General features: G+C 41.5%; 5 protein-coding genes across 6 annotated transcripts; 2 read left to right on the plus strand and 3 right to left on the minus strand.

Moving 5' to 3' along the window:
• Nucleotides 1-3,560: 3,560 nt before the first annotated feature.
• Nucleotides 3,561-4,571, plus strand: LOC104417686. Its single transcript, XM_010028918.3, has 3 exons — nt 3,561-3,694; nt 3,787-4,095; nt 4,164-4,571. The coding sequence occupies exons 2-3, from the start codon at nt 3,796-3,798 to the stop codon at nt 4,380-4,382; spliced, it is 519 nt and encodes a 172-aa protein (XP_010027220.2). The 5' UTR covers nt 3,561-3,694; nt 3,787-3,795; the 3' UTR covers nt 4,383-4,571.
• A 75-nt stretch (nt 4,572-4,646) lies between these two features.
• LOC104415525 (glutathione synthetase, chloroplastic) lies at nt 4,647-9,815 on the plus strand. The gene is given in 14 exon segments (XM_039309375.1): nt 4,647-4,856; nt 5,329-5,383; nt 5,386-5,497; nt 5,889-5,964; nt 6,155-6,285; nt 6,408-6,545; nt 6,660-6,740; nt 6,967-7,047; nt 7,139-7,160; nt 7,162-7,212; nt 8,111-8,232; nt 8,609-8,748; nt 8,843-9,035; nt 9,291-9,815. Coding segments are annotated over 14 exon segments (1,536 nt in total). The 3' UTR covers nt 9,415-9,815.
• A 6,105-nt stretch (nt 9,816-15,920) lies between these two features.
• On the minus strand, nt 15,921-17,400 carry LOC104415526. Of its 2 annotated transcripts, none has more exons than XM_039308474.1 (3): nt 16,909-17,400; nt 16,445-16,687; nt 15,921-16,287 (listed from the first exon to the last, which is right to left on the minus strand). In XM_039308474.1, the coding sequence occupies exons 1-3, from the start codon at nt 17,152-17,154 to the stop codon at nt 16,000-16,002; spliced, it is 777 nt and encodes a 258-aa protein (XP_039164408.1). In that variant the 5' UTR covers nt 17,155-17,400; the 3' UTR covers nt 15,921-15,999. The 2 variants fall into 2 exon arrangements, with proteins under 2 accessions (XP_039164408.1, XP_039164409.1); XM_039308475.1 differs by having other exon boundaries at nt 16,445-16,763; nt 16,985-17,397.
• Nucleotides 17,401-21,493: 4,093 nt separating this feature from the next.
• LOC108954476 lies at nt 21,494-22,433 on the minus strand. The gene is made up of 2 exons (XM_018860493.2): nt 21,979-22,433; nt 21,494-21,823 (listed from the first exon to the last, which is right to left on the minus strand). The coding sequence occupies exons 1-2, from the start codon at nt 22,378-22,380 to the stop codon at nt 21,494-21,496; spliced, it is 732 nt and encodes a 243-aa protein (XP_018716038.2). The 5' UTR covers nt 22,381-22,433.
• A 4,095-nt stretch (nt 22,434-26,528) lies between these two features.
• Nucleotides 26,529-27,356, minus strand: LOC120292220 (nuclear transport factor 2B-like). The gene is made up of 2 exons (XM_039310429.1): nt 26,981-27,356; nt 26,529-26,817 (listed from the first exon to the last, which is right to left on the minus strand). Exons 1-2 carry the CDS (start codon nt 27,320-27,322, stop codon nt 26,533-26,535), a joined length of 627 nt encoding a protein of 208 aa, XP_039166363.1. The 5' UTR covers nt 27,323-27,356; the 3' UTR covers nt 26,529-26,532.
• Between the last annotated feature and the right edge of the window lie 367 nt (nt 27,357-27,723).

Here is a 27,723-nt window from a genome sequence, read left to right on the forward strand (position 1 = left end):
ATCGAACAATTAGGCAAACTCCGTTTGTTTGGTGAAAAATAAATAATCTGAAAATATATATTTTAAAAATAATTGCTTATTTTATGAAATAATTAATCAATACAAAGTAATTTCTTTATCGATAACCATTTATTTTTAAATATTTGCATAGAAATATAAAAATACCTTTTAGTCATTCAATACAAATGATATTTTAAAAAAAAAAAAAAAATGTCAAACGCACCGACATCTGCACATTAATTTCCTCCAAGCGAATCAATCCATTTACTTTGAGGCGATCTTCTCAACAAACGGCATGAGTCGACTTCCCTACGAAATTACTTCTTCAGTCTAATTCATTCCTCAATTTAGGACATGGTGAGGATTCTATGACAACAAGAATGGAAAAGGTAGACAAATGTGGGCATGCCAAAAATCGAAGTACGCGTGAAGAAAAGTATGTGTTGGGGTTAGGATTAGAACTCTGACCATCGAGCTTTAATACTTTAGAAAAAAAAAAAAGAAATTGTATAGTTGGAAACAAGAGATAAAAACCTAATACTTAGTATTATAGAGACTCGTGAAATGGGTGGATTAGGTTGGGTTTGGGTTGAGTGAAAAATAGATTGACCTAATTTGGCCAATTTAAGTTGTTTTGACTTATTTTTATGCAATACAAATTTAGATACTCATAATGATCCGACGCGTTTTTCTATCTAACCTAATTCATATGGTTAAAGCGCTTTCATGTTCTACCTAATATAGGAAAACTCATATGCAACCGAGGTAAGGACGTGGAGTGAGTGATTGCGAGATCAGAAGGGCGAGAGAGAGTCATAGAGGTGAATTGGTTTAAGTAAACCGTGAGTTTGTTTAATATCCATATTATCTTAGACTTTACTATTTTAAATCCATTTACTAAATATAACTAATCCATGCAATAACTCAACTTATCAAATATGGGTTAAGATGTAAGTTTATTGCTCATTTTAAAATATCATTACTATATAGTGACAAGCAATGCATGTGAAAGAACAGCCTAAACAATGTAATGCAAAAGTCTTCGTCCGCAACTATCACAATCCTTTTTAACTATAGAAGGGATGTCAAGTTATTAGCAAATTAGAAACGAAAAGAAGCAAATATTAAATCACAGTAACAATACATTGAACATGATTTCTACATTCCAACTTGATAATTATTGTTTCTAACAAGTTTTACTTCTTTTACTTCTTTTTCTTTTTAATTTCACACCCAAAAAAAAAAAAAAAAAAGAAAAAGAAAAAAGAAGAGCGTCTAGCGTCAGTAGACTATAGATCACCCACAGGAGAATGTTTTAGCTTAATGCTGAAAATTTAGCGTGCGCACCCCTCTCTACTAGGCAAAGCCCTTATCTATACCCCCATCACGATGCATATGGAAAATTCAAGACCGACGGTACGCCTAACTCTACAGATTAATCAAGGTTAGTCACTTGATGGACTTCTCCATAGTTTTCAATTTCCGTGTGCTTTCAATAGCCAACTAAGAAAGTAAAAAGCAATTCCAACTTTTTCCATGCAAGTGGCCCGATTTTGATTTCCATTTCCATATATCGCAAATATACACGCAAGCGTGGCGACTTGTACATGTTTTTGATGCCATCATCTGAAATTCAGTTTGATTCCACGATAAGTTCAAAAGAGAGTTTAATAAACAACCAGTTGAAATTCAAAACCGACGATACGCCTAACTCCAGGTGCCATGCTCTACAAATTAATCAAGTTTAGTCACTTGATAGACTTCTCCATGGTTTTCGATTTCCGTGTGCTTTCAATAGCAAACTAAGAAAGTAAGAAGCACCTACAACTTTTTCATGCAAATGGCCCAATTTCCCATATATCGCAAAGATACATGCAAGCACCATGCACCTGCATATGCTCTTGTTGTCATCATCTGAAATTCAGTTTGATTCCACGATAAGTTCAAAAGAGAGTTTAATAAGCAACCCGTTGAAGTGATGGTTCTCCCTTAGACAAACATTCATGTTTGAATTATCAAAACCATGGTATAGACCAATTTAATTTTTTTGTTAGGAGTTGGTACCTGAGATCATCTCTTTGAATTTAAAACCTGAATTAATGGTCATTTTAGTGGAACCTCAATGATGGGGGAGTCCGGGACGACCTTTTCTTCCCCTTGAATAGAGGCTTCTTCTAAAGGGGCTGCTAATTTCTAAGGAATATAAAAATGAAAAAAGAAAAAGGAGAAAAAGGAAGAGACAACGTGGAAACCCAAGAATAAATAAATGAATACCTTACGTATGTGCATGCGGTCCTCTAGATGTCCTCGTGGTATGTGTGAATATTATATTGAGTGCGTGAGAATTAGATCAATAATAATAATAATAATAATAATAATAATAATAATATCATCATCATCATAGATATACCAAAAAGAAAAGCGCTTTGATTCTTCTTCTACAAAAGCCAAATGTGAGGTGCTGCTCTGGCCACCTCGGTGGTCAATCCTTGAGATGAAATCATTGACTTGCCACCGCGCGGTTGGCGGATTTCCCATGTAGGATAATAACTGGGTATTTGTCCTTAGCCGATCGAAATCTTTCCAGATATGATGTACGGACTTTGGTTTTCATGTCGTTATACAGCTTAACACAGCATGCGTATCAAACATTGACATTTCAAATGAAAAGATATGACACCGCATTCGGATTCTCCACCGATGCACATGAGATTTTTCTTTTTAAGTCTCAAGCTTAATATATAAATGCAAATTCAATCAAAAAATTTCAATTTGTTAATTCAATTCTAAACTTTTGAAGATTTACCAATATAGCAATTTCGGTCAATTTTGGCTAACAACCACCTATCGTCATTTAAAATTGCTCGAATAGACTATTGACAAATCTTAATAAAAGGTTAGGACTGAATTAACCAAATTGAAAAATTTTAGACTGAATTGGTATCCTTATAATAAGTTTTATGACTATTGTTGGGAAATCATTATATATATTATCTTGATTAATAGAAATATCCCGACTAAATTTGAGGGGGGCTTTGAATGCTGATGTGTACGTGTTTTTCACAAATTCGAATTGGTTTAAACATCTTCACAATTTAAGTAAGTTTGATTTCCACACACACAAATCCTAGAAGCAGAAATATCTTTCACAAAATTCGAATTGGTTTAAACATCTTCACAATTTAAGTAAGTTCGATTTCCACACACAAACCCTAGAAGCAGAAAAATGCCCCAATCAGACGGCTCTATCCAATGCCAGTTCATCCATTTGAGAGTTGTCTAATGTCGGCGAGTAGGAATTATCCTGTCCAATCTCGAATCTCGTATCTCGTGTAAGGAAAGATTGGTGGCCGGGCGGTGGTGGTAGATGTAGCTTTATTGATTCACTTCAAGTGTTAACTTTGATTTGAATAGTTGAAAATTCAAAATAAGTAATATTTTATCAATTTTTTTTTTTTTTTCAATCTGACTTGGCTCACCCATGCTCTAACTCCGCATACATAGTATAAACGACGTCGCGAAACGTGTTTTCCCAAATTTAAAACTCTGATTGGTGGAAGAGAAAACCCATTTCTCGGTCATCCTAAACAGAATACCGCCCCGCTCTCTCATTTCGTCGTCGAATCTCTGCAAACGTCGGACGGCGATCGCGGTGAGGCTCCACCGTCTTTTTCCCTTCGAGCGTCGTCGACAGGTCAGTATGTGGAAATGAGGTCGAGCTCTGCCATTTTTTTTTTCCTTTTTTTCTTTATGCGTATGTTGGTTGCACCTGTTGTTCTTGAACAGAACAGAGGTATGGATGATGAAGGACTCAAAGACCTGGCGGCAGAATGGGGTACATTATACCATCTTTCTTTGGAAACAGATAGGCAAGAGCTGATAAGCTTTTATGATGAAGCGAGCATGGATTTTGATGGGGTCCGTCTTGGGACCCCAGACGCCATTGCTGCATTTGTGAACGGCTTGGATAGTTTCAAGTTCAATTTGGATGAGTTCGATGCGTTCGTTGACCACGTCGCTCAACGCATCTACGCCTCCTTTGGTGGACAGTATGGGAGGGAAGAGGAAGTTGTGCTACCATACAACTTCAACCATGTATTCTCTTTTCTTTTGCTGTCTTTTTTTTGGGAATAGGAAGAATACTGATTTGTGTTTTGCTCTAGAGTTTTATTCTGCAAATGACAGCACAGCAGGGAGCAACCCTTGTATTTTCCGTCTTCCGTACGGAACCAGATGCCATGGATGAAGGACAGGCAGCGGAGGAGTTGGAGGAGGACCGATCCCGGGCACAGGCACTACTGGAGGCGGTACTGGAGGAGGTGGGGCTCCCGGATATGGAGGAAGGCAGGACAGCGCCACCAGCAGCGGCGCTGGATGCTTGAAGCACTCCCAGCTTTGCTTTACATTTTATTAGACTGAAACTCATTTTGTCTGTATATAGATGTGTGCTATGCATACAACAATAGCTAATATGATGATGTTTAGTTGAGTTTGAAGCTTAGATGTAATCAATGGCACCCAGGACTGCGAATTAAGGACTACTTTTAATACCAAATGGCCATTTTAGCTCCTTTCATATGTCTTACTGAACAGTCTCGATAACATATCGATGGGAACATTAGAAGTCAATTTAATTACAGGAGAAGATGCACTGTCGAATAGACTCTATCTCCTACGCGTTTGATCACTTACGAGACTCCATTGGTGCATATATCAGATTCCTTGAGAACAAAGAAGACATTGCCGAGATCCAGAAATCCTTTGCAGGTTTATGGAGCTTAGAAGACCCTCATATTGTTGGTAAAGCAATTGAAAGTCCCGAGCTATTTGTCATGAAGCCCCAGAGGGAAGGGGAGGTAATTATCTCTCACCTTGATTATATTATTCAAGGATTGCTTTGTTATAAGCCGCGCTATCTTCTTTCTAAAATGAAGTCATTTCTCTCTTTAGGGAACAACATCTATGGCGACGATGTGAGAGAAACCCTATTAAGGCTGCAACGTGAAGGGAGTGAGGAGGATGCTGCCTATATCCTCATGCATAGAATTTTTCCGTCCATTTCTCCCACAACTCTCATTCGTGATGGCATTTGTTATAAAGATCACGCCATGTCAGAACTCGGGGTATATGGTGCTTATGTGAGGTAATTTTTTGATGTCACTCCATCTCTCATTAGTTTGATGGATGTGATCTCTGATTAATCAAAATCAATGACTTGGAATATGCGACTTTCTGATGTGCTGTTTATGGAGTTTCCTGTCGAATTTGATCTGGGTTGTTTAATTCTACAGTTTGACTGATAATGGTATTTATGCGTATGTGTTGCAGAGATCAGGAAAAGCACCTGGTGTCGGTCTGATGCATGCTCCGTTTGCTTTGTTGCCCATCTCATTCCCGCGAGTCAGTTTAGGGAGGCTTGCGAATTAGCTCCTATTTTCAATGAGCTTGTCGATCGTGTGAGTTTGGATGGAAAGTTTTTACAAGATTCATTATCCAGGTATTTATTCTGCTTTATCTATATGTCTGCAGCATGTAGTTTTTTTTTTTTTTTTTTTTGGTCGAATACGGCATGTAGTTTATGCTATAAGCATATAGTGTCCAATTCAAGAAGATTAAGACCATTGTTTCATGTGAATTCTTAGGTCTGATTCAATTCTCACTCTGCTTTGGCTTGTATCATATGCTCTCGGTTGTTTCTTAGCTTATGAAAAATTCAACTCCTTTTAGCTCTTCTATTTTTCTCATAACCTAGTATTTTGGAAATTATGAGCCCTTCTACCTTCCTTGCAATCAATGGTATTTTTGTAGTCCGGCTTTTAGTTGTCGCATTGGTGAAGCAAGTCCGAACTTACTGTTGAATTACATGATGTAACTTCTTCTCATTGCAGAACAAAAGAGGTGGATGCTTTCACCTCTCGACTCGTAGATATCCATTCCAAGATGATGGAAATTAATAAAAAAGATGTAAGTTCATAAATTTAGAATTTTGTGAAAGCTTTACCTTAAGTTTGGTTGCAATAGTGTATTAAAACTGGCTTTTCAAGTTCATGTCACTTTGATTGGCTGCTTTCCTCGTCTGGAAGAAAAATATGCTGATTGCTGAATATGATTAGTGTGCTAAACCCCATAATTTTGCTCTCTCAATTCTCCACAGGAGATACGACTGGGTTTGCATCGATCAGATTATACGCTTGATGAACAAACGACGTTACTGCTTCAGATAGAACTGAACACCATATCATCCTCATTTCCGGGTCTTGGCTGTCTTGTTAGTGAGCTCCACAGGTTAGGTTGGTCATATGTACTGACTCTTACATTCCCTGTGATTTCTCTAAGCCCATACGCACCTGTTCACATGCACGGTCAAAGATGGTCACAGAAGACCAAAAGCTTGATCTTAACGTCAGGTGGCAATGACACGGGTCCTTGCTCAGCCATTATGGCGAAACTCTTGGGTTAGATCCCAGGAGGATCCCTACCAATGCTGCTGTGAGTCATTATGCAGAGGCCTTGGCCAAAGCTTGGATCGAGTTCAATAACCTGAAGTAAGAATTGCAAAATAATTACGGTCGTCTTCTTTTCTTTTTCTTTTATTCATAGGTCTGCATATGTGGAGTATAGTTCATTAAGATCTGATTACAATTGATTACTTTTAACAGGGCCACTGTTCTGGTTGTGGTTCAGACAGAGGAACGAAATATGTACGACCAGCACTGGCTTAGCTCTGTCGTGAGCGAAAGATATCCTTCTATATACTAGCGATTGTTTTGAGATATCAGAAGGGTAGGTTATATCTGTGATTATCTCTCTTTGTCTCTCTTAGATCATTTCTTGGATTCTACATCTATCTGCTATGATGCTCTGCGTCCAAAAATCTGCTTTCCAAACTATAAAGTTCTCTATTTCTGTCCATCAGTCTCTTCATGTCCATAATTTGCTTTGGATGCTTCCTTAATTATATAACACACATAATGTGAGGTCTATTCGGAAGACCTTAGCAGAAATTGATGCAGAGGGGGAACTTCAGCCTGATGGGACGTTACTTGTGTATGTAGTTGCTGACATCTCTAGTTTATCTTGTTGAACTTTGGCTTTACATGCACGTTTCACTTACATAATGAAGATTTGCTATTGCAAGAGGTGGAGTCCCTGTAGCAGTTATTTATTTATTTTAGAGCCGGGTATACCCCAAATGATTATCCTTCAGAATCGGTACATCCTTAAGCCTTATCCTAATAATTAGCTAATAGCAACTAAGAGAAGATTGTCTTCCTTGAAATATTGACTGTAGCTGTGATTAATTTTCAGAAAATTTCTCCTTCCATTTTAGCTTTACCAGATGCTTTCTTTATAGATATGTTTTATTACCATACTAGTGAAAATCCCGCGTTTGAGGCGGGTTTTATTCTTCTCATAAAATATTTCTGTGGCAGCATTTCTTACAATGTTATAGTGACTGCATCCTTACTCTAGTTTTCATAAAGATTCGCTTTTATATGTCTTGATGACTGAATAGAACAATTATTAGTATCATCATGATGTTTTATGCAAGTCGATTATTTCTGTTAGATTCATGATTATAATATACTTCTCTATTTCCTGCACATTTTGATTGTTAGGATTCCCTCATTACTATATCATAATTCCATGAGACTGGCCACAATGAACAATACTTGATAATGTACATATGAACATTCGTAAGCCAAGCTTGGCTAAACAATTGACTTCATGTTCAAAACATATAGCATTATGCGATGTAAAAGAATACTAAACAATGTAATCATGACATTTCCTCCAAATAACCAAGTTTGTCCAATTGGTTATGGAAAAAGTGGACTTTGTTCCAGAAAATATCATCAACTTAAAAAAATTTCTGGGTGGAAGGCAAATAAATGATTATCCACAAAGTAAGTAAACAGAGGGAATGGAAAGAAACCAATAAGAGGAAATATGAAATCCATTCTTCACACAACCTCAAGAAGTTGACAGGCGTCAAATTAGTGCCACTTGAAAACCCTATGTTATAAAATAGTAAGAAGTGCGGAAATCTTAAGCCCTGGGTCAATGCTTGAAAGGTGTGACTTAAGTTTTGTTTCTTGCTGTATTGTAGGAATGGAGAGCAAGGCTACTTACGGAAGAGTCATCTGCAATTAAGTGCCCATCCATATCTTATCATTTAGCCGGCACGAAAAAGATTCAGCAAGAACTTGCAAAACCTAATGTACTTGAAAGGTGATATATTTTGTTCAACAGATCACATTTCTTCATCCTCTGTGCTTTATATGGAATCGTACCATTCCTGGAAAAACTCCTGAAGCACAAATGTATATAGATGTGTGCTATGCATACAACAATAGCTAATATGATGATGTTTAGTTGAGTTTGAAGCTTAGATGTAATCAATGGCACCCAGGACTGCGAATTAAGGACTACTTTTAATACCAAATGGCCATTTTAGCTCCTTCCATATGTCTTACCGAACAGTCTCGATAACATATCGATGGGAACAGTAGAAGTCAATTTAATTACAGGAGAAGATGCACTGTTGAATAGACTCTATCTCCTACGTGTTTGATCATTTACGAGACTCCATTGGTGCATATATCAGATTCCTTGAGAACAAAGAAGACATTGCCGAGATCCAGAAATCCTTTGCAGGTTTATGGAGCTTAGAAGACCCTCATATTGTTGGTAAAGCAATTGAAAGTCCCGAGCTATTTGTCATGAAGCCCCAGAGGGAAGGGGGAGGTAATTATCTCTCACCTTGATTATATTATTCAAGGATTGCTTTGTTATAAGCCGCGCTATCTTCTTTCTAAAATGAAGTCATTTCTCTCTTTAGGGAACAACATCTATGGCGACGACGTGAGAGAAACCCTATTAAGGCTGCAACGTGAAGGTAGTGAGGAGGATGCTGCCTATATCCTTATGCAAAGAATTTTTCCGTCCATTTCTCCCACAACTCTCATTCGTGATGGCATTTGTTATAAAGATCACGCCATGTCAGAACTCGGGGTATATGGTGCTTATGTGAGGTAATTTTTTGATGTCGCTCCATCTCTCATTAGTTTGATGGATGTGATCTCGGATTAATTAAAATCAATGACTTGGAATTTAATCTTTGCAGTTGGAGTCGGATGGGAAAATCTGATAACCAAAGCTTCTGTTTTTAATTTATTTCATGCCTTCTACAGCACCGTTGTTCGCACGTGTTAGCACTAGTGAATTCAGCGACAGTGTTTGTAAATGCATTTGATGTGCTCATGGTAATCTGAGATTGATCTTACCAGGAAGAAAGAGAATGTCATCGTAAATGAACAGTGTGGTTATTTAATGAGAACAAAGATATCATCATCACATGAAGGTGGAGTCGCTGGTGGATTTGCAGTTCTGGATAGCTTATATTTGACTTGAGAATTGAGGCGCTTGGATTTCAGCTGTATTCTCTTGTTGGACTCCTCATTCTGATATCTAACGGGGATTGATGCATGCTCACAAGACCTCCGAACAAGTTCCGACACCCCATTGGATTTGGAAACTTTGCGAATTGATAAAGTTAAATTCCGATTGAAGATTTTTGAATCGAGGAAGAAATCGAGGGGATTAAGGGGATTAAACGTCTTCCAATTTGTTGGCAAAAGTCGGCACATGTCAGTGAAGACAATACGTTAGATCTGATCTAATGTATTTTCAGTTGACGTTACATGATGATCTGAAAGGTTCTCAGTGGGATGTTGATTTTTTAACTTTTTTTGACGATTGATTTTCTAACTTTGAGCGGTGGTAATTCCAAGTTATTTTGAATTTTCTCTGAACTGTTTGAACCCGATTATGGGTAGATTCTGAGCTAAATTGGCCCACTCCGGAACCGGGAACTTGACCAGACGGGGCTGGGTCCTAGTTTGTGAAATTGGGAACCAACCTATTCGGCTTTGGATTCGGATTTGCCCGATCCGATTCCCGGGGGTCCATGGAACTGGCTGCATGTCCCTTTTTCTTTTGTTCAGAGGAAAGGGAACATAAATTATAATTGACGAAGAGTAAGGGGAAGCAAAATTCAGTTCTGCTTGAATCGATCATTTTCTCTTTGCTAAAACCAATAAGCACCGAGACTTTGTGCTCTAATCTCATTCTCGGAGGAGAGTAAAAATGGAAGTTTTGGAGGTTGGAGCAGTTACCCATTATGTGATATATTTTATACCATATGCATATTATTCGCTCATTATTTTGCATAGGCCTTGAGCAATATGGTTCCTAAATGGATTCGGCAAACGAAAGTTGTGAGGCAGATTAGCCGAATGCTGGTGAATCATCTGGGGCTGACATTGACTGAGGAGGACACACAGAATGTCGTTGATCTAATTGAACCGTACGGCCAAATAAACAATGGAGTTATGCTCAATTAATTCTCCTTGATGCTTACTATTAGTTTGTTGGACTATCCCGGGCTATTGTCTTCCGAACAATTCTAAAAATTGACAAAATTCTAATCTATAAATTTCTGCTGTTTTATTTTTTGCGCACTCTAAAGAATCGGGAGTACAACAAATTCAGTGGTTAAAAATAGAAGGTGGTAGGGTTATCAGATAAGAATCATTGTTCTAAAATTTTAGCTAACTTGATATACCCGGACCAGCGAGCAAACGATGATATCGTTATGCGTACAAGTTCCGTTGGTTTCTTTGAGGTGACTTGCATAATATGGACGATTTGAAAGTGGACAGAGGAAACCAAGTTCCCTCATGCTGTTTGGGCGGCTGGTCATGGCCTTATAGCTCTTTGACTATCAAACTCTGATGTTGTCGACAATTTGTGGCTTGAACCATGTACGTGGCAGGTTATTGTCCTCTTTTTCTTTCTCGTAATGAAATAGCATGCGCCTTATTAAGCTCATGAGCAAGTACCGGCAAGTGCCTTATTCCTATTTTAGGGGTCCTGTTCTACTGCTGAACAGGGAATGTCATCATCCTTCATGGATGTCAGCTCGCCATTTCAATCTTTTTTGTGCTTTTTCCTTCTGGCACTTTTCAAGCTATGTGCATTGGCATGTTGTTCGTTATCGAACTTTTCATTCAGTGGTACCGTCATCCATTCATGCTATTGACATGATAAATTACCTTCTTTATCTGGGCACTCAGTGAATCAGTCCCATGCTTTTGTTGGCCATGATCCTTGCCGTCGTATCTAAGGATCAAGAGTTTAATATGAAACGGGATATCAAAACAGTCGAACACAATGACGTGAGATGTCTATTTATGGCTTTATCTGTCATTGGACATTTTGGCAGATTTAATTTAATCATTGTGCTACATTGAGCGTATCCACATGTGTCCTGGGTTGTTCTTGTTCTCCTCTTCGCAGGAGAAGTTATTTGCAGATGCATGCCTTATGGGATTTTCGAGCCCTTGGTCTTATAAAGACGTTCACTTTGACCCCTTTCTTGCAGGGAATTGGCTGTACAAAGATCGCCGAGGCACGGAGTGAAGGCTCTGTTAATGCTAACTCAGAACTAAGATCATACCTTGAAAAGTAGCTTGTATTTTGCTTTGGTTTGGATGTTGCTTCACAGCTTCTACTTCCTCCCGGGGAAGAATTTTCTCTCTTCTTCCGAACTGAAGCAAACTCAAGAGGTTGGTCCTGTAACATTATGCTTTGAGAAGTTTGTCGATGTTCTCTACCTTAGATTACCTTTCATGAGAAAACTCTCACAGCGAAAGGTGAATACATGTAGACATATATATTAAGATACATAACCTGTGACGGATGGCGACAGGAATGGTCATTCAGTACGGTTGGGGGCTTGATGAGAAGCAAATGGTGTCCCCCTTCTTGCACGATTGAATCCACAAGTACCGGCGGAGACAGTCCTGCAATTTACTATCACAGTAATGCAGTACTTCTCCGGCCCATTTTGCATGCACTTTATGATTGTGAAATGGACAAATGCGGATCAATCTCGACGCTGTTATATATTGAAGCTTCGTGTTCCAGCTGGGAATCTTTGATGCGCTTTACCTTAATTCTGTTTGTATGTTTCTATTTCTCTAGGTTACAGCTTTGAGCATGGGGAACAACCATGCTAAAGTCGAAAAGGCATTTGTCCGTTGCTATGAGGCTTTGTCTGGCTTACTATTATTCAATAGTCCAAATTGAAAGAGCCGCAAATCTCTGGTCGAGTGCAAGATTCTTTGATGGATCCTTGTTTCGCAGATGTACTATTTGGCTTGTCGCAAAGCAAAGGGAATGTTACAGAAAAATCATCGAGTTCTAGAAAACATTGTCGAGGAGTCGCTTGAGTTTGAAATCTTGACAGGTAGATCTGGAGCTGTCTAGCTTACTTTTGTAGCTTTGTTTTGTTCTATGTCATCATACAGTTAAATCCTCCTCTGTTAACAGCAGGTGGTCTGAATGATAGAATGTCACTTGTAAAGTTAAGAGTCTATTCTCAGGTGCCACTTTATATTATTTAGCTTCTTCCGTATGATACTTAAGGAGAAGTCTATGTCCTCTCTTATCATCATGAGACCTTTCCTAGCCAACTATTCTCTTAATTTTTTAGTACCCTTTTTCCATTTGTCCTTGGAGTCTCTTGCTTCTTGCAAGCCCTTACCACAGATGGTTGCTCATCTAATTCATCTCTTGCCTAAATGTCAACCTGTTGAGCTTAAGTTCTATCCTGGCTAAAATGGTACCTCCGATGGGGATTAGACTCTGTTCTTTCACATATGAGCTAATGTCGTCAAGCTCTATCTGGTTTTCTTTCTGTCTTGAGATGGTTTCTGCTTACGTGGTGATCATGAGTCCAGAGGCTCATGTTCTGATGATTGATTAATAAGTAGAGCCCAAATAGCCCCTAAGCGGCTCAACTCAGTCACGACTCTGCCCCTCCCCACCCACCCAAAACGGGCCAAACCCAAAAAGGCCGCATCGGGAAGCATTCTAAAATGCCGACATTGTCCTGCGGCTACTCCCGTTTCGATTATCCAAATAGAACAGAGATCTAAAAATACTTCCCCCAAATCAAGATTTGAAGGAATATCAAAATTAATTATGACTCATTAGTTTAGTTTCCTATATAAATTATTGTATACACAACATGTTCTATCAAATGTTTATTTATACTTTTAATAATTTAGTTATTGATTATGATCAAAAGTTAAGCGTATGACGTGGGATTGCATCAAAGCAAATACTATGTCACAAATACTATGTCACGGTAGTTATTACCTAATATCGATCACGAGTGTAGTACTCTATATATATCATCAAAAAATCGCTATTCGGTATGTAAAATTAAATAAATAATTTAAGGTAATAAGCTATACTTAATCATATAATATGCTATTAAATTTATTTTTATTACATAATTAACAGCATAGTTGAAATAGTAATTGCATTTGAAATTCGAGCATTGATTGATATAATTTGAAATCAAGATTATAGCACATCACGAGTTATATAATATGAGATTATGAAAATTTAGATCACTGTCCCAAAATAGCGGGTGCATATTGCCGACTATTATATTGCGTATTAGACTACCGACATAATATAATCATCATTCCTTCAATGATTTACCAATTATTTGAGATTTCGTTCATTAAACTATATATGACTAGATACCAACAGTAAGGGAAGCATCTGTATTACATACCTATACCAACAGTGCAAGAAAACACACGAGACAAATGGCAAAAGAATAATTAAAAAAGAAACATATGACAAAAACGACCCATAAGGGATTCAGTTCAGGTGGAATGTATGGGATGCCTCCATTGATGGACAGATATGGCTGGGGCTTCCGATGGGTTCGGTGGCATGATCTATGTGAAATTTCTCTGTCTTTGGATGTTGCTGCTTTTTCCTTTTCACTATTTCAGATATTCTGCATGTCATTGTTTTGGCATTTATCCTCCCAGGGACCACGGCCGGGATTTTTCCCCGGTGATAAACTTCAAAAGAAGGGGGCAGGTTGGTATTCCGCGTGCTGGTTACTGCTTTTAGAATTAACAATAAGAATACCGGTTCATCTCCAACTGACATTAGATTTCCTTGAAATACGTTGTAGATGCAACACGCGATAATGATCGGACATGCCCGGATTGTGGAAATGTTTACTTCTCTTTTAGAACGGTGTGAAGAGTGCAATGCTCCAAAGCCTGAATCATGGGTCGGTGTTGCTTTGGCAAACAAGTTAGCAGCTCGAGGAGATTAGACTTTGTGGCTTTCTTTCATGTGTTTATCGTATTCCCGAGCTATAATTTTGCTCTAGCCAATTTGTTTCAGCTGAAGAGTGCTTATTGGTTTAAATTAACAGATTTTTATGCTCTTCAACTGCAGGTTTCAAACTCTGATAAGAACTATAGTAAGTTATCACTACTGGCCGTGTTGCTTGCCTCGTATTTGTCTATATTGGTACTCATTTGTAAAGTGACTTTCAAAACAAAAATGCCAGAGAGTAGTTGGAAGTGTGAGCAATGCAGTAATGTAAATTATTCATTCCGGACCAAGTGTAACGAACAGAACTATGGTGTCGACAAACCATCTGAGGCTAAGAAATCTCCCCCTCCAGCAGAGGATGAAAATGATCAGGTCCATTATGTAATGTGCTCCCCGATACACCCGCTACCTGAATTTGTTGTTGTTTCTCTCAACAATCTGGACCGTTATCAGTAAAATCGGTGGAAAAATAATAAACAGCCATGTTGAGCCAGTAAATGTTCATGAAGCTTTTGTCCTCAATTTGTTTTACAGTATCACTTCTTTCGTGCATTCATTGATGGGCAATTGTCTACTCCAGGGAGTGCTAGGACATATTTGAGGGCTGAGAAGGTCCATGGTTGTCGCCCAGCTTTGCTAAAAGGTGGTTGTCCGAAAGTCAGTCTTGTCGTCCTCGTGTTGCAGAGGCTGTCAAGGCGGTTGTATCGAATGATGGTTTATATGGTCTTCGTGGATCTTCATGGATCCTTCAAGTGCATTATCTGTCAGCCAGCTTGACTGGCAATGATTATTTGGTTTTTTTTTTTTTTTTTAATACTTTAGGCACCTGAATTGCAAGTGAGTCATCTTCTCTAGCCAGCAAGTGGTATGCGCATCAACAAAGTTAAAAGAATTCACGGAGACCTCTGGGGCCAATATTTCTGGTTCCATGTGTTTAAGTTGTCACCGGGTAGTGGCTGACATGAGGAGAGAGAGAGAGATTCTCAGCAAAGGCGAAGCAGAATTGTTCCAAATGCTTTTGCCTATATGGGCAGAGGTTCTCAAATCCCGATTTTGGTCATAGTTGTTCCGAATGCCTTTGCCTATATGGGGAGAGATTCCCAAATCCAGGTTTTGTCAGTTGACTATAAGTCGACAATCCTAGTCTTTTAGGTGTCATGAGTTGGTGTTAGGTATTCTATTGAGAGTACTGTTTCATGCTGAATGAGTCGGGTTCACTTTATATGGACATAAAGCAATATTGGGGATACGGAGTATTTATTATAATATTCTTTTAGTGAATGATTTACTGTCTTTAATTATGAATTGCCAAATGTTTAAAGAGTAGGGTCCGGTGAACTTATTTCATCCAACAATAATTAGTTGTCATATGATTTTAGTAACCAAATTTCAGCACACTTTCTTAGTATATGTCTTGCGTTCCTCATGAGCATCTGCTCTCAGATGAGACTTCCCTGCGCCACCATTATGTATGTCCATTGGGCTTTTAATTGTGGTAAAAGTCGCCCGATGGTAATTGCTTATGTAGTCATATCCTTAAATATTAAACTTCCTCACTGCTAATGTCATGAAACGTCGTCAAGTCAATGATACTGAGCAACGTATTACCACGAGAATTAGAAGGCCCTGCCACTGAGTTCAGTTCATAAGAGCAGTATGACATGTGCTGAACTTGGATTCGAACATGAATCCAATACATATTCACAAAAGTACTGCAATAAAACATTGAAAACATAAAACAAGAGAGTCTAGGACATTGAAAATAAAACAGTTTTATCATCAGGTCTCTGTAGAGACGGAGGAAGTTTCATCATGGGTGGTATTCGGATTCGAAATGCTGAGGCGTTCGAATTGCGGAGGCGTACTCGGTGCCGTGGCAGCCGACGCCGGCGGGTATGCCGAGGATAGGATTTGAAATAACGAGACATGAACGGGCGATGCCGAGGGGGGAGGTTTCGGTAGCCAGTAGGACAGAGCCCCGGTCCGAGGCTTCTTGAGATCAAAGAGCATCCCAGATTGTCGAGCTATGTAAAAGCTTCCTCCTCGTGCTGGCACCAGATTGAAGCTCTGAAGGTTAAGAATCAGAGCCAGCCAGAGCGTTAGACAAGGAGCTTGAGATGTACTCTCGGTATTTATGCGCGATGCGATTGATTAATGGATTGATCGATGAGAGAAATTGCAAAGCGTTGACAAGAAATAATAACTTAGAGAGAACGAGAGAGACCTGCTGTATAAGGGCGGCGTCCGCCTCCTCCTTCTTGCCGCCTAACCACGTCCCGCCCCGGACCAGGACGGACACGGCGACCGATGCCGATGCGGGTGCCAAGCGATAGGTGCCGCAACTGACCTCGGCGAATTCGTGGTGGCACGGCTGCGGAACGGAGGTGAGTTTGGCGAGGATAGCCTCCTTGCCCTGGATCTTCCGGCCCTCGATTTTCAGCACCGATCGTTGCCGGTACAGGTTCACCAAGCCCTCCCTGTTCGCGTCGAACGTGCTGTAGTAGTTCTCCACGAACCGCTTGGCCTCCGCTATCATCGCATCCCTGTCTTCTTCCGGCCGCAACTGACCTCGGCGAATTCGTGGTGGCACGGCTGCGGAACGGAGGTGAGTTTGGCGAGGATAGCCTCCTTGCCCTGGATCTTCCGGCCCTCGATTTTCAGCACCGATCGTTGCCGGTACAGGTTCACCAAGCCCTCCCTGTTCGCGTCGAACGTGCTGTAGTAGTTCTCCACGAACCGCTTGGCCTCCGCTATCATCGCATCCCTGTCTTCTTCCGGACCCCTCATCAACATCTCTCCTCCTCCTCCTCCTCCTCCTCCTTCCGCTTCTGTCACCTCTTCTGGACCCATCGTCGACATCTCTCCTGGATCTGTGTGAACTGGAGACAATTTCTCTAGGGCTTCCAGGGTTTTCTTTTTTAATTCTGGAATCATCGGGTCCGGATCCACCGACCTACCCGAAACCGGTTCTCTGTCGGCTGAAAAGACTAGAAAGCCCCCCCTTGTTTTTTCTTTTTCCAGTTCAGCCCCTTCTACGCCTGAATTTGGAGAAAATTTAGGAGCGGTCGGAAGTGAAATGGCACGAGTATTGGAATTGCACGAAGAGATTGCTGGAGAAGGTTTCAGTGGTTCTGAGATGTATGGATGTGATTAGGAGAGGGGAGGGGCGTATCGAGGAGGTGGAGGTGGCGATGAAGGCGGTGAAATTGGAAAAACGGCAATTGCAGGAAGAGACAATGCGGGCGGGGTACGTACGAGGAGCTGAGGGAATTGAAGAGAGAGAAAGAGGGGTTCGTTAGGAGGTCAGAGGAGATTGTTGATGAGGCGATGAGAGTGAAGAGGGAGAATGAGAAGATGGCTGCAAAAGCGGGTGAATTTGAGGAGACCTTGAGCAAATTGGAGGACGAGTGTGATATGATTTGGGAGAGAGTTGGGGATGTTGAGGATAGTAGAACGAGGAGGGAGATTGTCGCAATGAGTATTGGAGTGAGGGATTTGTTTCGTTAGAGAGAATGCGAAGCTCTGGTGGAGCGGTCAAGAGGGAAATTTGGCGAAACAGTACCCCGAATAGGTAAAATTTCTACGGCCCCTCATTTGTTATGAGTCCTGATACTGCAGATACAGTTGGATTGGCGATAAGTAAAGATTTTACCGGAAATTGTTGGATTGATATGCTGATACCACAATTGTCTACTATTCCATCCAGTGAGTGCTAGGACATATCTAAGGGTTGAGAAGGTATGGAGTTGTCGCCCAGCTTTGCAACAAGGTTGTTGTCTGAAAGTCATTCTTGTCGTCTTCGTGTTGCAGAGGTTGTCAAGCCACTCTACCCTCTCATAATTTGTGTCAAGGTGGTTGTATAGAATGATAAGAAAATATTAGGTACCCTAAGAGTGCCACCCAATTTTTACTCTAAACCATTCAGAGCATGACACCTGTCCATCTCTCTCTCACGCCATCCCACTCTCTCTTCCATAGTCCTTGGCCCACTGCTCTAATGCTCTCTCTCCTCTGCTCTCCTCTGCTCTCCCCTGCGAACTGTCTCTCTCCCCGTTTTTTGTTCCGTTGCGGGGAGAAAAAAATTGCAGACAATCTCTCTATCAGTGGGGCTTGAGAAGGCAATGGTGGGAAGCAACGGTGTTTGCGGCGTCCGCGTTCAAGAGTGGGTGGTTCGTGGAGGAAAGAGAGAAAGAGCGAGCAGAGTGACCTTTGCTTGTAGAGAGGGAGGTCAAAACGCGAGCAAGGGTTCGTTGGCGTTAGGCACGTAAGTGGAGGCGGAGGCGGAGGTAGAGGCGTTGGTGTCTGAGTCGAGGGCGACGGAGCAATTGGTGGAGGAGCGTCAGCGTTGTGGTTTGCTGGAAGAGAGACGCGACTTTGAGGACGAGAGAGAGAGAGAGAGAGAGGTGGGGACTAGAGGTAGCAAGAGGGAGGCGGAGGGGTGTTGGTGTCAGAGTCGGGTTCAAGAGAGGAGGTAGAGGCTGCATCGGCGTTAAAGTCGGGGGCAACGGAGGCAACCAGCAGAGGTGGAGGGCCGTCGGCGTCGCGTTTCGCTTGATGAGGGGCGATGGAAGCGAGAGACATAGAGGAGAGAGAGGAGAGAGACCGTCTACAGAGGAGAGAAGATGAGATAGAGTGTCAAAGCGCTCACAAAGAGGGACTACAGAAGAGAGAGTGGGATGACGTGGAAGAGAGATGGACATGTGTCATGCTCTGAATAATTAGAGCAAAAATTGCGTGGCACTCTTAGGATACTTAATATTTTCTCATAGAATGATGGGCTATATGGTCTTCATGGATCCTTCAAATGCATTATCTGTCAGCCAACTTAACAAGCAAGGATTCTTTGGTTTGGTTTTTGTTTAATACTTTAGGCACCTGAACTGCAAGTGAGTCATCTTCTCCAGCCGGCAAGTGGCATGCGCATCGACAAGGTAAAAAGAATGCACGGAAACCTCCAAGGCCAATATTTTTGGTTTCAGGTGTTTTAAGTTATCAGTGGGTACCGGCAAACATGAAAAAAGGTGTCGAGGGGGGTAGAGATTCTTGGCAAAGGTGAAGCAGAATTGTTCCAAATGCTTTTGCCTGCCTCAATGGGCAGAGGTTCTCAAATCCATTAATTGACTAAAAGTCAACAAACCTAGTCTTTTAGTGTGCGCACAACAAAATTTCTGGAACGGAAATCAATTTCGGCCAGAAATTGAAAAGTTAAAAATTTTAGGGTGTGTATGATAAAATTTTTGTTTCTTGATTTCTCTATTTCTCTATTCTTCGGAACAAGTTTGGAACAGAAATCCGTTTGGTAACGCAATTTGATTTTTCTATTTCTGAAACAGATTTCTATTTCATAAATAGAAAAATTGAACAAATCGAAGCTAAAACTTTTAACTTCTCGGTTTCGAAATAGAAATCGAAACGAAATCAAACCATATAAAAAAACTTTGTGCTTTCTTACTAACTTAATTCACTCATAACCACAACTTCACAAATTATTGCTAATTTTCTTTTTCTTATTTTGCTCTTTTTTTTTTTTTTTTTTTTATATAACTTCCTCTTTAGGATGAAAGGCAATCAAATGGGTCCCCAATTTTCAAAAACGACCAAAGGTCTTAAATGCTTACTTAAAAACAATGGAGCTATTTCCTCCTAGAAAAGGCACACGCATGGCTAGTTGAAGAAAAGTTCTTACGTAATAGATGAATAAAAAAAGTGCCTAGAAATTTAACCTTGTTTTTTTACGGATTCAAAATTCTTGCAAAATCAAAATAATTAGATTGTTACACAATCTTGAATTTTAATTCGAAGGCAAAAGATTCAAGAGAATCTCTCTCTTTGCTATGCAAAGGCCATTAAAGGTTCATTGAGCAACAATAAAGAAATTAGGGATGAGCAACTGGACTGATTCAATTCGAGAATCAAAATAAATTGGCCTTCCCCCAATTGGTTCCTAACCATAAATGTTACTTTAAGGTAGAATTCTTATATATTCCTTTACATCATTAATTTTATTTTGTTGATAATCTTGTATAATACTAGTTTTTTTATAAAATGACAAGGCTATATAGGCGCCATTGATGGTACCTATATTCATGCTTCCGCAATACTTGTTTAAACCTACGCATGATGAGCTTGCAAACAATACATTGACCGAGGAGGGAAACCAAATAAATACACTTAGGAAAATAATTGCTAATAAAATGGCAAGGGATAACAAATGCCGGAAGTTCCATGAATTTTTTTATCAACTTTTGTAATGTATTAGTATTATTTCGACTATTATTTTGTATTTGAGGATTTCTTATGTTATTATCTAATCAATTTCTAATAAAATGGCAAGGGATAACAATATGCCGGAAATTCCATGAATTTTTTTTTTCAACTTTTGTAATGTTTTAGTATTATTTCAACTTTTATTTTGTATTTGAGGATTTAGTATGTTATTATCTAATCAATTTCTATTCCTAGAAATAGAAATTTTGTTCTGTTATCAAATTGATTTCTGTTTTAGAAATAGAAATTAAGAAATTTTGTCATGTGCAACTTAGCTTCTAATTTCTCCTTCAAATCAATTTATGGAATAGAAATTTATTCTAGAAATAAAAAAAATCAAATTACAATACCAAACGGATTTCTGTTCCAAACTTGTTTCGGAGAACTAATAATAGAAATTTTATCATGCGTAGCTTTAGGTGTCACAAGTCGGTGTTAGGTATTTTACTGAGAGTATTGTTTCATGCTAAATGAGTCAAGCTCACTTTATATGGACATAAAGCAATGTTAGGGTACAAAGTATTTGCTGTGATATTCTTTTACTAAATGATTTACCAGCTCATATGAGCTGCTTTAATTATGAATTACCAAATATCTAAAGAGTAGGGTCCGGTGAACATATTTCATCCAACAATAATCAGTTATCATGTCATTTAGTAACCAAATTTCAATACACTTTATTAGTGCATACCGCATTTCTCATGAGCATATGCTCTCAGATTAGGACTTCCCTGCGCCACCATTATGTATATCCATCTGGGTTTTAATTGTGCTAAAAGTCGAGCGATGGTAATTACTTTTGTAGTCATATTCTTAAATATTAAACTTCCTCACTGCTAATGTCATGAAACATCAAGTCAACTTTACTGAGATTACCACGAGAATTAGAAGGCCCTACCACTGAGTTCATAACTGCAATCTGACTCTGACATATGCTGAACTTGGATTGGAACATGAATCCAATACATACATACATACAAATATATATATATATATATATATCTATCTATCTGTGTGTACAAGTTTCACAAAGTACTGCAACAAAACATTGAAAAAATAAAACAGTTTTAGAGGAAGTTTCATCATGGGTATTCGGATTCGAAATGCTGAGGCGTTCGAAATGCGGAGGCGTACTCGGTGCCGTGGCAGCCGACGTCGGCGGGTATGCCGAGGATAGGATTTGAAATAACGAGGCATACATGGGCGTTCCCGGGGCGGGAAGTTTCGGTACCCAGGTGGACATACGCCCGGTCCGAGGCTTCTTGAGATCAAAGAACATCCCAGATTGTTCAGCTATGTAAAAGCTTCCTCCTCGTGCTGGCACCAGATCGAAGCTCTGAAGGTAAGAATCAGAGCCAGCCAGAGCGTTAGACAAGGAGCTTGAGATGTACTCTCGGTATTTATGCGCGATGCGATTGATTAATGGATTGATCGATAGAGAAATTGCAAAGCGTTGACAAGAAATAATAACTTAGAGAGAACGAGAGAGACCTGCTCTATAAGGGCGCCGTCCGCCTCCTCCTTCTTGCCGCCTACCCACGTCCCGCCGCGGACCAGGACGGACACGGCGACCGATGCCGATGCGGGTGCCAAGCGATAGGTCCTGCAATCGAACTCGGCGATTTCGTGGTGGCACGGCTGCGGAAGGGAGGTGAGTTTGGCGAGGATAGCCTCCTTGCCCTGAATCTTCCGGCCGCCGAAAATCAGCACCGATCGTTGCCGGTACAGGTTCACCAAGCCCTCCCTGTTCGCGTCGAACGTGCTGTAGTAGTTCTCCACGAACCGCTCGGCCTCCGCTATCATCGGATCCCTGTCTTCTTCCGGACCCACCATCGACATCTCTCCTCCTCCTCCTTCCGCTTCTGTCGCGTCTTCTGGACCGATCGTCGACATCTCCTCCTGCTGGATCTGTGTGAACTGGAGACAATTTCTCTAGGGCTTCCAGGGTTTTCTTTTTTATTTTGGAATCATCGGGTCCGGATCCACCGACCTACCCGAAACCGGTTCTCTGTCGGCTGAAAAGACTAGAAAGCCCCCCCTTGTTTTTTCTTTTTCCAGTTCAGCCCCTTCTTCGCCTGAATTTGGAGAAAATTGAGGAGCGGTCGGAAGTGAGAGGGCACGAGTATTGGAATTGCACGAAGTGATTGCTGGAGAAGGTTTCGGTGGTTCTCAGATGTATGGATGTGATTAGGAGAGGGGAGGGGCGTGTCGAGGAGGTGGAGGTGGAGGTGGAGGTGGCGATGAAAGCGGTGAAATTGGAAAAACGGCAATTGCAGGAGGAGACAATGCGGGCGGGGTACGTACGAGGAGCTGAGGGAATTGAAGAGAGAGAAAGAGGGGTTCGTTAGGGGGTCAGAGGAGATTGTTGATGAGGCGATGAGAGTGAAGAGGGAGAATGAGAAGATGGCTGCAAAAGCGGGTGAATTTGAGGAGACCTTGAGCAAATTGGAGGACGAGTGTGATATGGTTTGGGAGAGAGTTGGGGATGTTGAGGACAGTAGAACGAGGAGGGAGATTGTCGCAATGAGTATAGGAGTGAGGGATTCGTTTCATTAGAGAGAATGCGAAGCTCTGGTGGAGCGGTCAAGAGGGAAATTTGGCGAAACAGTACCCCGAATAGGTAAAATTTCTACGGCCCCTCATTTGTTATGAGTCCTGATACTGCAGATACAGTTGGATTGGCGCTAAGTAAAGATTTTACCGGAAATTGTTGGATTGATATGCTGATACCACAACTGTCTACTATTCCATCCAGTGAGTGCTAGGACATATCTGAGGGTTGAGAAGGTATGGAGTTGTCGCCCAACTCTGCAACAAGGTTGTTGTCTGAAAGTCATTCTTGTCGTCTTCGTGTTGCAGAGGTTGTCAAGCCACTCTACCCTCTCATAATTTGTGTCAAGGTGGTTGTATAGAATGATGAGAATATTTTAGGTACCCTAAGAGTGCCGCCCAATTTTTACTCTAAATCATTCAGAGCATGACACATGTCCGTTTCTCTCCGACGCCGTCCCACTCTCTCTTCCATAGTCCCTAGCCTACTGCTCTAACCTCTCTCTCCTCTGCTCTCCTCTGCGAACTGTCTCTCTCCCCGTTCTCTGTTCTGTTGTGGGAAAACAAAATTGCGGAGAACATGATTGCAGACAATCTCTCTATCAGTGGGGCTTGAGAAGGCAATGGTGGGAGGCAACGGCGTCGGCGGCGTCCGCGTTCAAGAGTAGGGGTGCTTCGTTGAGGAAAGAGAGAAAGAGCAAGCAAAGCGACCTTCGCTTTCGGAGAGGGAGGTCAAAATGCGAGCAAGGGTTCATTGGCGTTAGGCACGTAAATGGAGGCAGAGGCAGAGGTAGAGGCATTGGTGTCTGAGTTGAGGGTGACGAAGGCAACTGGCGGAGGGGCGTCAGTGTTGTGGTTTGCTGGAAGAGAGACGCGACTTCGAGGACGAGAGAGAGGGGGGGGGGACTCGAGGTAGCAAGAGGGAGGCGGAGGGGTGTTGGTGTCAGAGTCAGGTTCTGGAGAGGAGGTAGAGGTTGTGTCGGCGTCGACGTCAAAGTCGGGGGCAACAGAGGCAACCAGCAGAGGTGGAGGTTGTCAAGCCACTCTAAGTAAAGATTTTACCGGAAATTGTTGGATTGATATGCTGATACCACAATTGTCTACTATTCCATCCAAAGGAGTGCTAGGACATATCTAAGGGTTGAGAAGGTATGGAGTTGTCGCCCAGCTCTGCAACAAGGTTGTTGTCTGAAAGTCATTCTTGTTGTCTTCGTGTTGCAGAGGTTGTCAAGCCACTCTACCCTCTCATAATTCGTGTCGAGATGGTTGTATAGAATGATGAGAAAATATTAGGCACCCTAAGAGTGCCGCTCAATTTTTACTCTAAATCATTCAGAGCACGACACCTGTCCGTCTCTCTCCCACGCCATCCCACTCTCTCTTCCATAGTCCCTAGCCTACTGCTCTAACGCTCTCTCTCCTCTGCTCTCCTCTGCGAACTGTCTCTCTCCCCGTTCTCTGTTCTGTTGTGGGAAAACAAAATTGCGGAGAACATGATTGCAGACAATCTCTCTATCAGTGGGGCTTGAGAAGGCAATGGTGGGAGGCAACGGCGTCGGCAGTGTCCGCGTTCAAGAGTAGGGGTGCTTCGTTGAGGAAAGAGAGAAAGAGCGAGCAAAGCGACCTTCTCTTTCGGAGAGGGAGGTCAAAATGCGAGCAAGGGTTTGTTGGCGTTAGGCACGTAAGTTGAGGCGAAGGCGGAGGTAGAGGCATTGGTGTCTGAGTCGAGGGCGACGGAGGCAACTGGCGGAGGGCCGTCAGTGTTGTGGTTTGCTGGAAGAGAGACGCGACTTCGAGGACGAGAGAGAGAGAGGGGGGACTCGAGGTAGCAAGAGGGAGGCGGAGGGGTGTTGGTGTCAGAGTCAGGTTTTGGAGAGGAGGTAGAGGTTGTGTCGGCGTCGGCGTCAAAGTCGGGGGCAACAGAGGCAATCGGCAGAGGTGGAGGGCCGTTGGCGTCGCGTTTTGCTTGATGAGGGGCGATGGAAGCGAGAGACATAGAGGAGAGAGAGGAGAGAGACCGTTACAAAGGAGAGCAGAGGAGAGAGAGTGTCAAAGCGTTCACAAAGAGTTCACAAAGAGGGACTACAAAAGAGAGAGTGGGATGATGTGGAAGAGAGATGGACATGTGTCATGCTCTGAATAATTCAGAGCAAAAATTGCGTGGCACTCTTAGGGTACCTAATATTTTCTCATAAAATGATGGGCTATATGGTCTTCATGGATCCTTCAAATGCATTATCTGTCAGCCAACTTGACAAGCAAGGATTCTTTGGTTTGGTTTTTGTTTAATACTTTAGGCACCTGAACTGCAAGTGAGTCATCTTCTCCAGCCGGCAAGTGGCATGCGCATCGACAAGGTAAAAAGAATGCACTGAAACCTCCGGGGCCAATATTTCTGGTTTCATGTGTTTTAAGTTGTCAGCGGGTACCGACAAACATGATAAAAGGTGTCGAGGTGGGGTAGAGATTCTCGGCAAAGGTGAAGCAGAATTGTTCCAAATGCTTTTGCCTGCGTCTATGGGGCAGAGGTTCTCAAATCCATTAATTGACTAAAAGTCAACAAACCTAGTCTTTTAAGGTGCGCACGACAAAATTTATGGAACAGAAATCAATTTCTTGCCAGAAATTGAGAAGTTAAAAATTTTAGCTTCTGATTTCTCATTCAAATCAATTTATGGAATAAAAATTTATTCTAGAAATAGAAAAATCAAATTACATTATCAAACGGATTTCTGTTCCAAACCTGTTTCGGAAAACATATAATAGAAATTTTATCATGCGTAGCTTTAGGTGTCACAAGTCGGTGTTAGGTATTTTACTGAGAGTATTGTTTCACGTTAAATGAGTCAAGCTCACTTTATATGAACATAAAGCAATGTTAGGGTACAAAGTATTTGCTGTGATATTCTTTTACTAAATAATTTACCAGCTGATATGAGCTGCTTTAATTATGAATTACCAAATATCTAAAGAGTAGAGTCCGGTGAACATATTTCATCCAACAATAATCAGTTATCATGTCATTTAGTAACCAAATTTCAATACACTTTCTTAGTGCATACCGCATTTCTCATAAGCATATGCTCTCAGATTAGGACTTCCCTGCGCCACCATTATGTATATCCATCTGGGTTTTAATTGTGCTAAAAGTCGAGCGATGGTAATTACTTTTGTAGTCATATTCTTAAATATTAAACTTCCTCACTGCTAATGTCATGAAACATCAAGTCAACTTTACTGAGATTACCACGAGAATTAGAAGGCCCTACCACTGAGTTCATAACTGCAATCTGACTCTGACATATGCTGAACTTGGATTGGAACATGAATCCAATACATACATACATACAAATATATATATATATATATATATGTGTGTGTGTGTGTGTGTGTGTGTGTGTGTGTGTGTGTGTGTGTGTACAAGTTTCACAAAGTACTGCAATAAAAGATTGAAAAAATAAAACAAGAGTCTAGAACATTGAAAATAAAACATCATCAGGTCTCTGTAGAGACGGAGGAAGTTTCATCATGGGTATTCGGATTCGAAATGCTGAGGCGTTCGAAATGCGGAGGCGTACTCGGTGCCGTGGCAGCCGACGTCGGCGGGTATGCCGAGGATAGGATTTGAAATAACGAGGCATACATGGGCGTTCCCGGGGCGGGAAGTTTCGGTACCCAGGTGGACATACGCCCGGTCCGAGGCTTCTTGAGATCAAAGAACATCCCAGATTGTTCAGCTATGTAAAAGCTTCCTCCTCGTGCTGGCACCAGATCGAAGCCCTGAAGGTTAAGAATCAGAGCCAGCCAGAGCGTTAGACAAGGAGCTTGGAGCTTGAGATGTACTCTCGGTATTTATGCGCGATGCGATTGATTAATGGATTGATCGATAGAGAAATTGCAAAGCGTTGACAAGAAATAATAACTTAGAGAGAAAGAGAGAGACCTGCTCTATAAGGGCGCCGTCCGCCTCCTCCTTCTTGCCGCCTACCCACGTCCCGCCGCGGACCCCGACGAACACGGCGACCGATGCGGGTGCCAAGCGATAGGTCCTGCACTTGAACTCGGCGATTTCGTGGTGGCACGGCTGCGGAAGGGAGGTGAGTTTGGCGAGGATAGCCTCCTTGCCCTGGATCTTCCGGCCGCCGAAAATCAGCACCGATCGTTGCCGGTACAGGTTCACCAAGCCCTCCCTGTTCGCGTCGAACGTGCTGTAGTAGTTCTCCACGAACCGCTCGGCCTCCGCTATCATCGGATCCCTGTCTTCTTCCGGACCCACCATCGACATCTCTCCTCCTCCTGCTGGATCTGTGTGAACTGGAGACAATTTCTCTAGGGCTTCCAGGGTTTTCTTTTTTATTTTGGAATCATCGGGTCCGGATCCACCGACCGACCCGAAACCGGATCCGTCTTCGGAATGGAGGAAACAAAAGGAGGAATTGGGGAATCCGATCTTTAGGTCATAAAGATCGATCGAAACTCTAATTATATGCACGAATCCAGAAAGGAAATTGCCTAATCCGTAAACGCCTACAATTCACACCAAATCAAGATTAAAATCGTAATGATCCAAGTTAGGCAATTAAATATTTAAATTGGGTATGGATCAAGAAGTTACCTAATTTGGTATACAGATATGACCGGGGCTAATGTTTCTGGTTCCACGTGTGTTTAATTTGTCATCACGCA

This window comes from Eucalyptus grandis, chromosome 3 (genome assembly GCF_016545825.1).
Source record: "Eucalyptus grandis isolate ANBG69807.140 chromosome 3, ASM1654582v1, whole genome shotgun sequence".
NCBI lineage: Eukaryota > Viridiplantae > Streptophyta > Magnoliopsida > Myrtales > Myrtaceae > Eucalyptus > Eucalyptus grandis.

Excerpts from the sequence above, each read along its gene's own strand:
- LOC104415526 (XM_039308474.1), bottom strand. The coding sequence starts at position 17,154 with ATGATTCCAGAATTAAAAAAGAAAACCCTGGAAGCCCTAGAGAAATTG. Across the intron at positions 16,688-16,908 it reads ACGCGAACAGGGAGGGCTTG|GTGAACCTGTACCGGCAACG; the intron begins GTGAACCTGTAC and ends AGGGAGGGCTTG. Across the intron at positions 16,288-16,444 it reads ACGCCGCCCTTATACAGCAG|AGCTTCAATCTGGTGCCAGC; the intron begins GTCTCTCTCGTT and ends CTTAACCTTCAG.
- LOC120292220 (XM_039310429.1), bottom strand. The coding sequence starts at position 27,322 with ATGTCGATGGTGGGTCCGGAAGAAGACAGGGATCCGATGATAGCGGAG. Across the intron at positions 26,818-26,980 it reads ACGGCGCCCTTATAGAGCAG|GGCTTCGATCTGGTGCCAGC; the intron begins GTCTCTCTCTTT and ends CTTAACCTTCAG.
- LOC104417686 (XM_010028918.3), top strand. The coding sequence starts at position 3,796 with ATGGATGATGAAGGACTCAAAGACCTGGCGGCAGAATGGGGTACATTA. Across the intron at positions 4,096-4,163 it reads TACCATACAACTTCAACCAT|AGTTTTATTCTGCAAATGAC; the intron begins GTATTCTCTTTT and ends GTTTTGCTCTAG.
- LOC108954476 (XM_018860493.2), bottom strand. The coding sequence starts at position 22,380 with ATGTCGACGATCGGTCCAGAAGACGCGACAGAAGCGGAAGGAGGAGGA. Across the intron at positions 21,824-21,978 it reads ACGGCGCCCTTATAGAGCAG|AGCTTCGATCTGGTGCCAGC; the intron begins GTCTCTCTCGTT and ends TCTTACCTTCAG.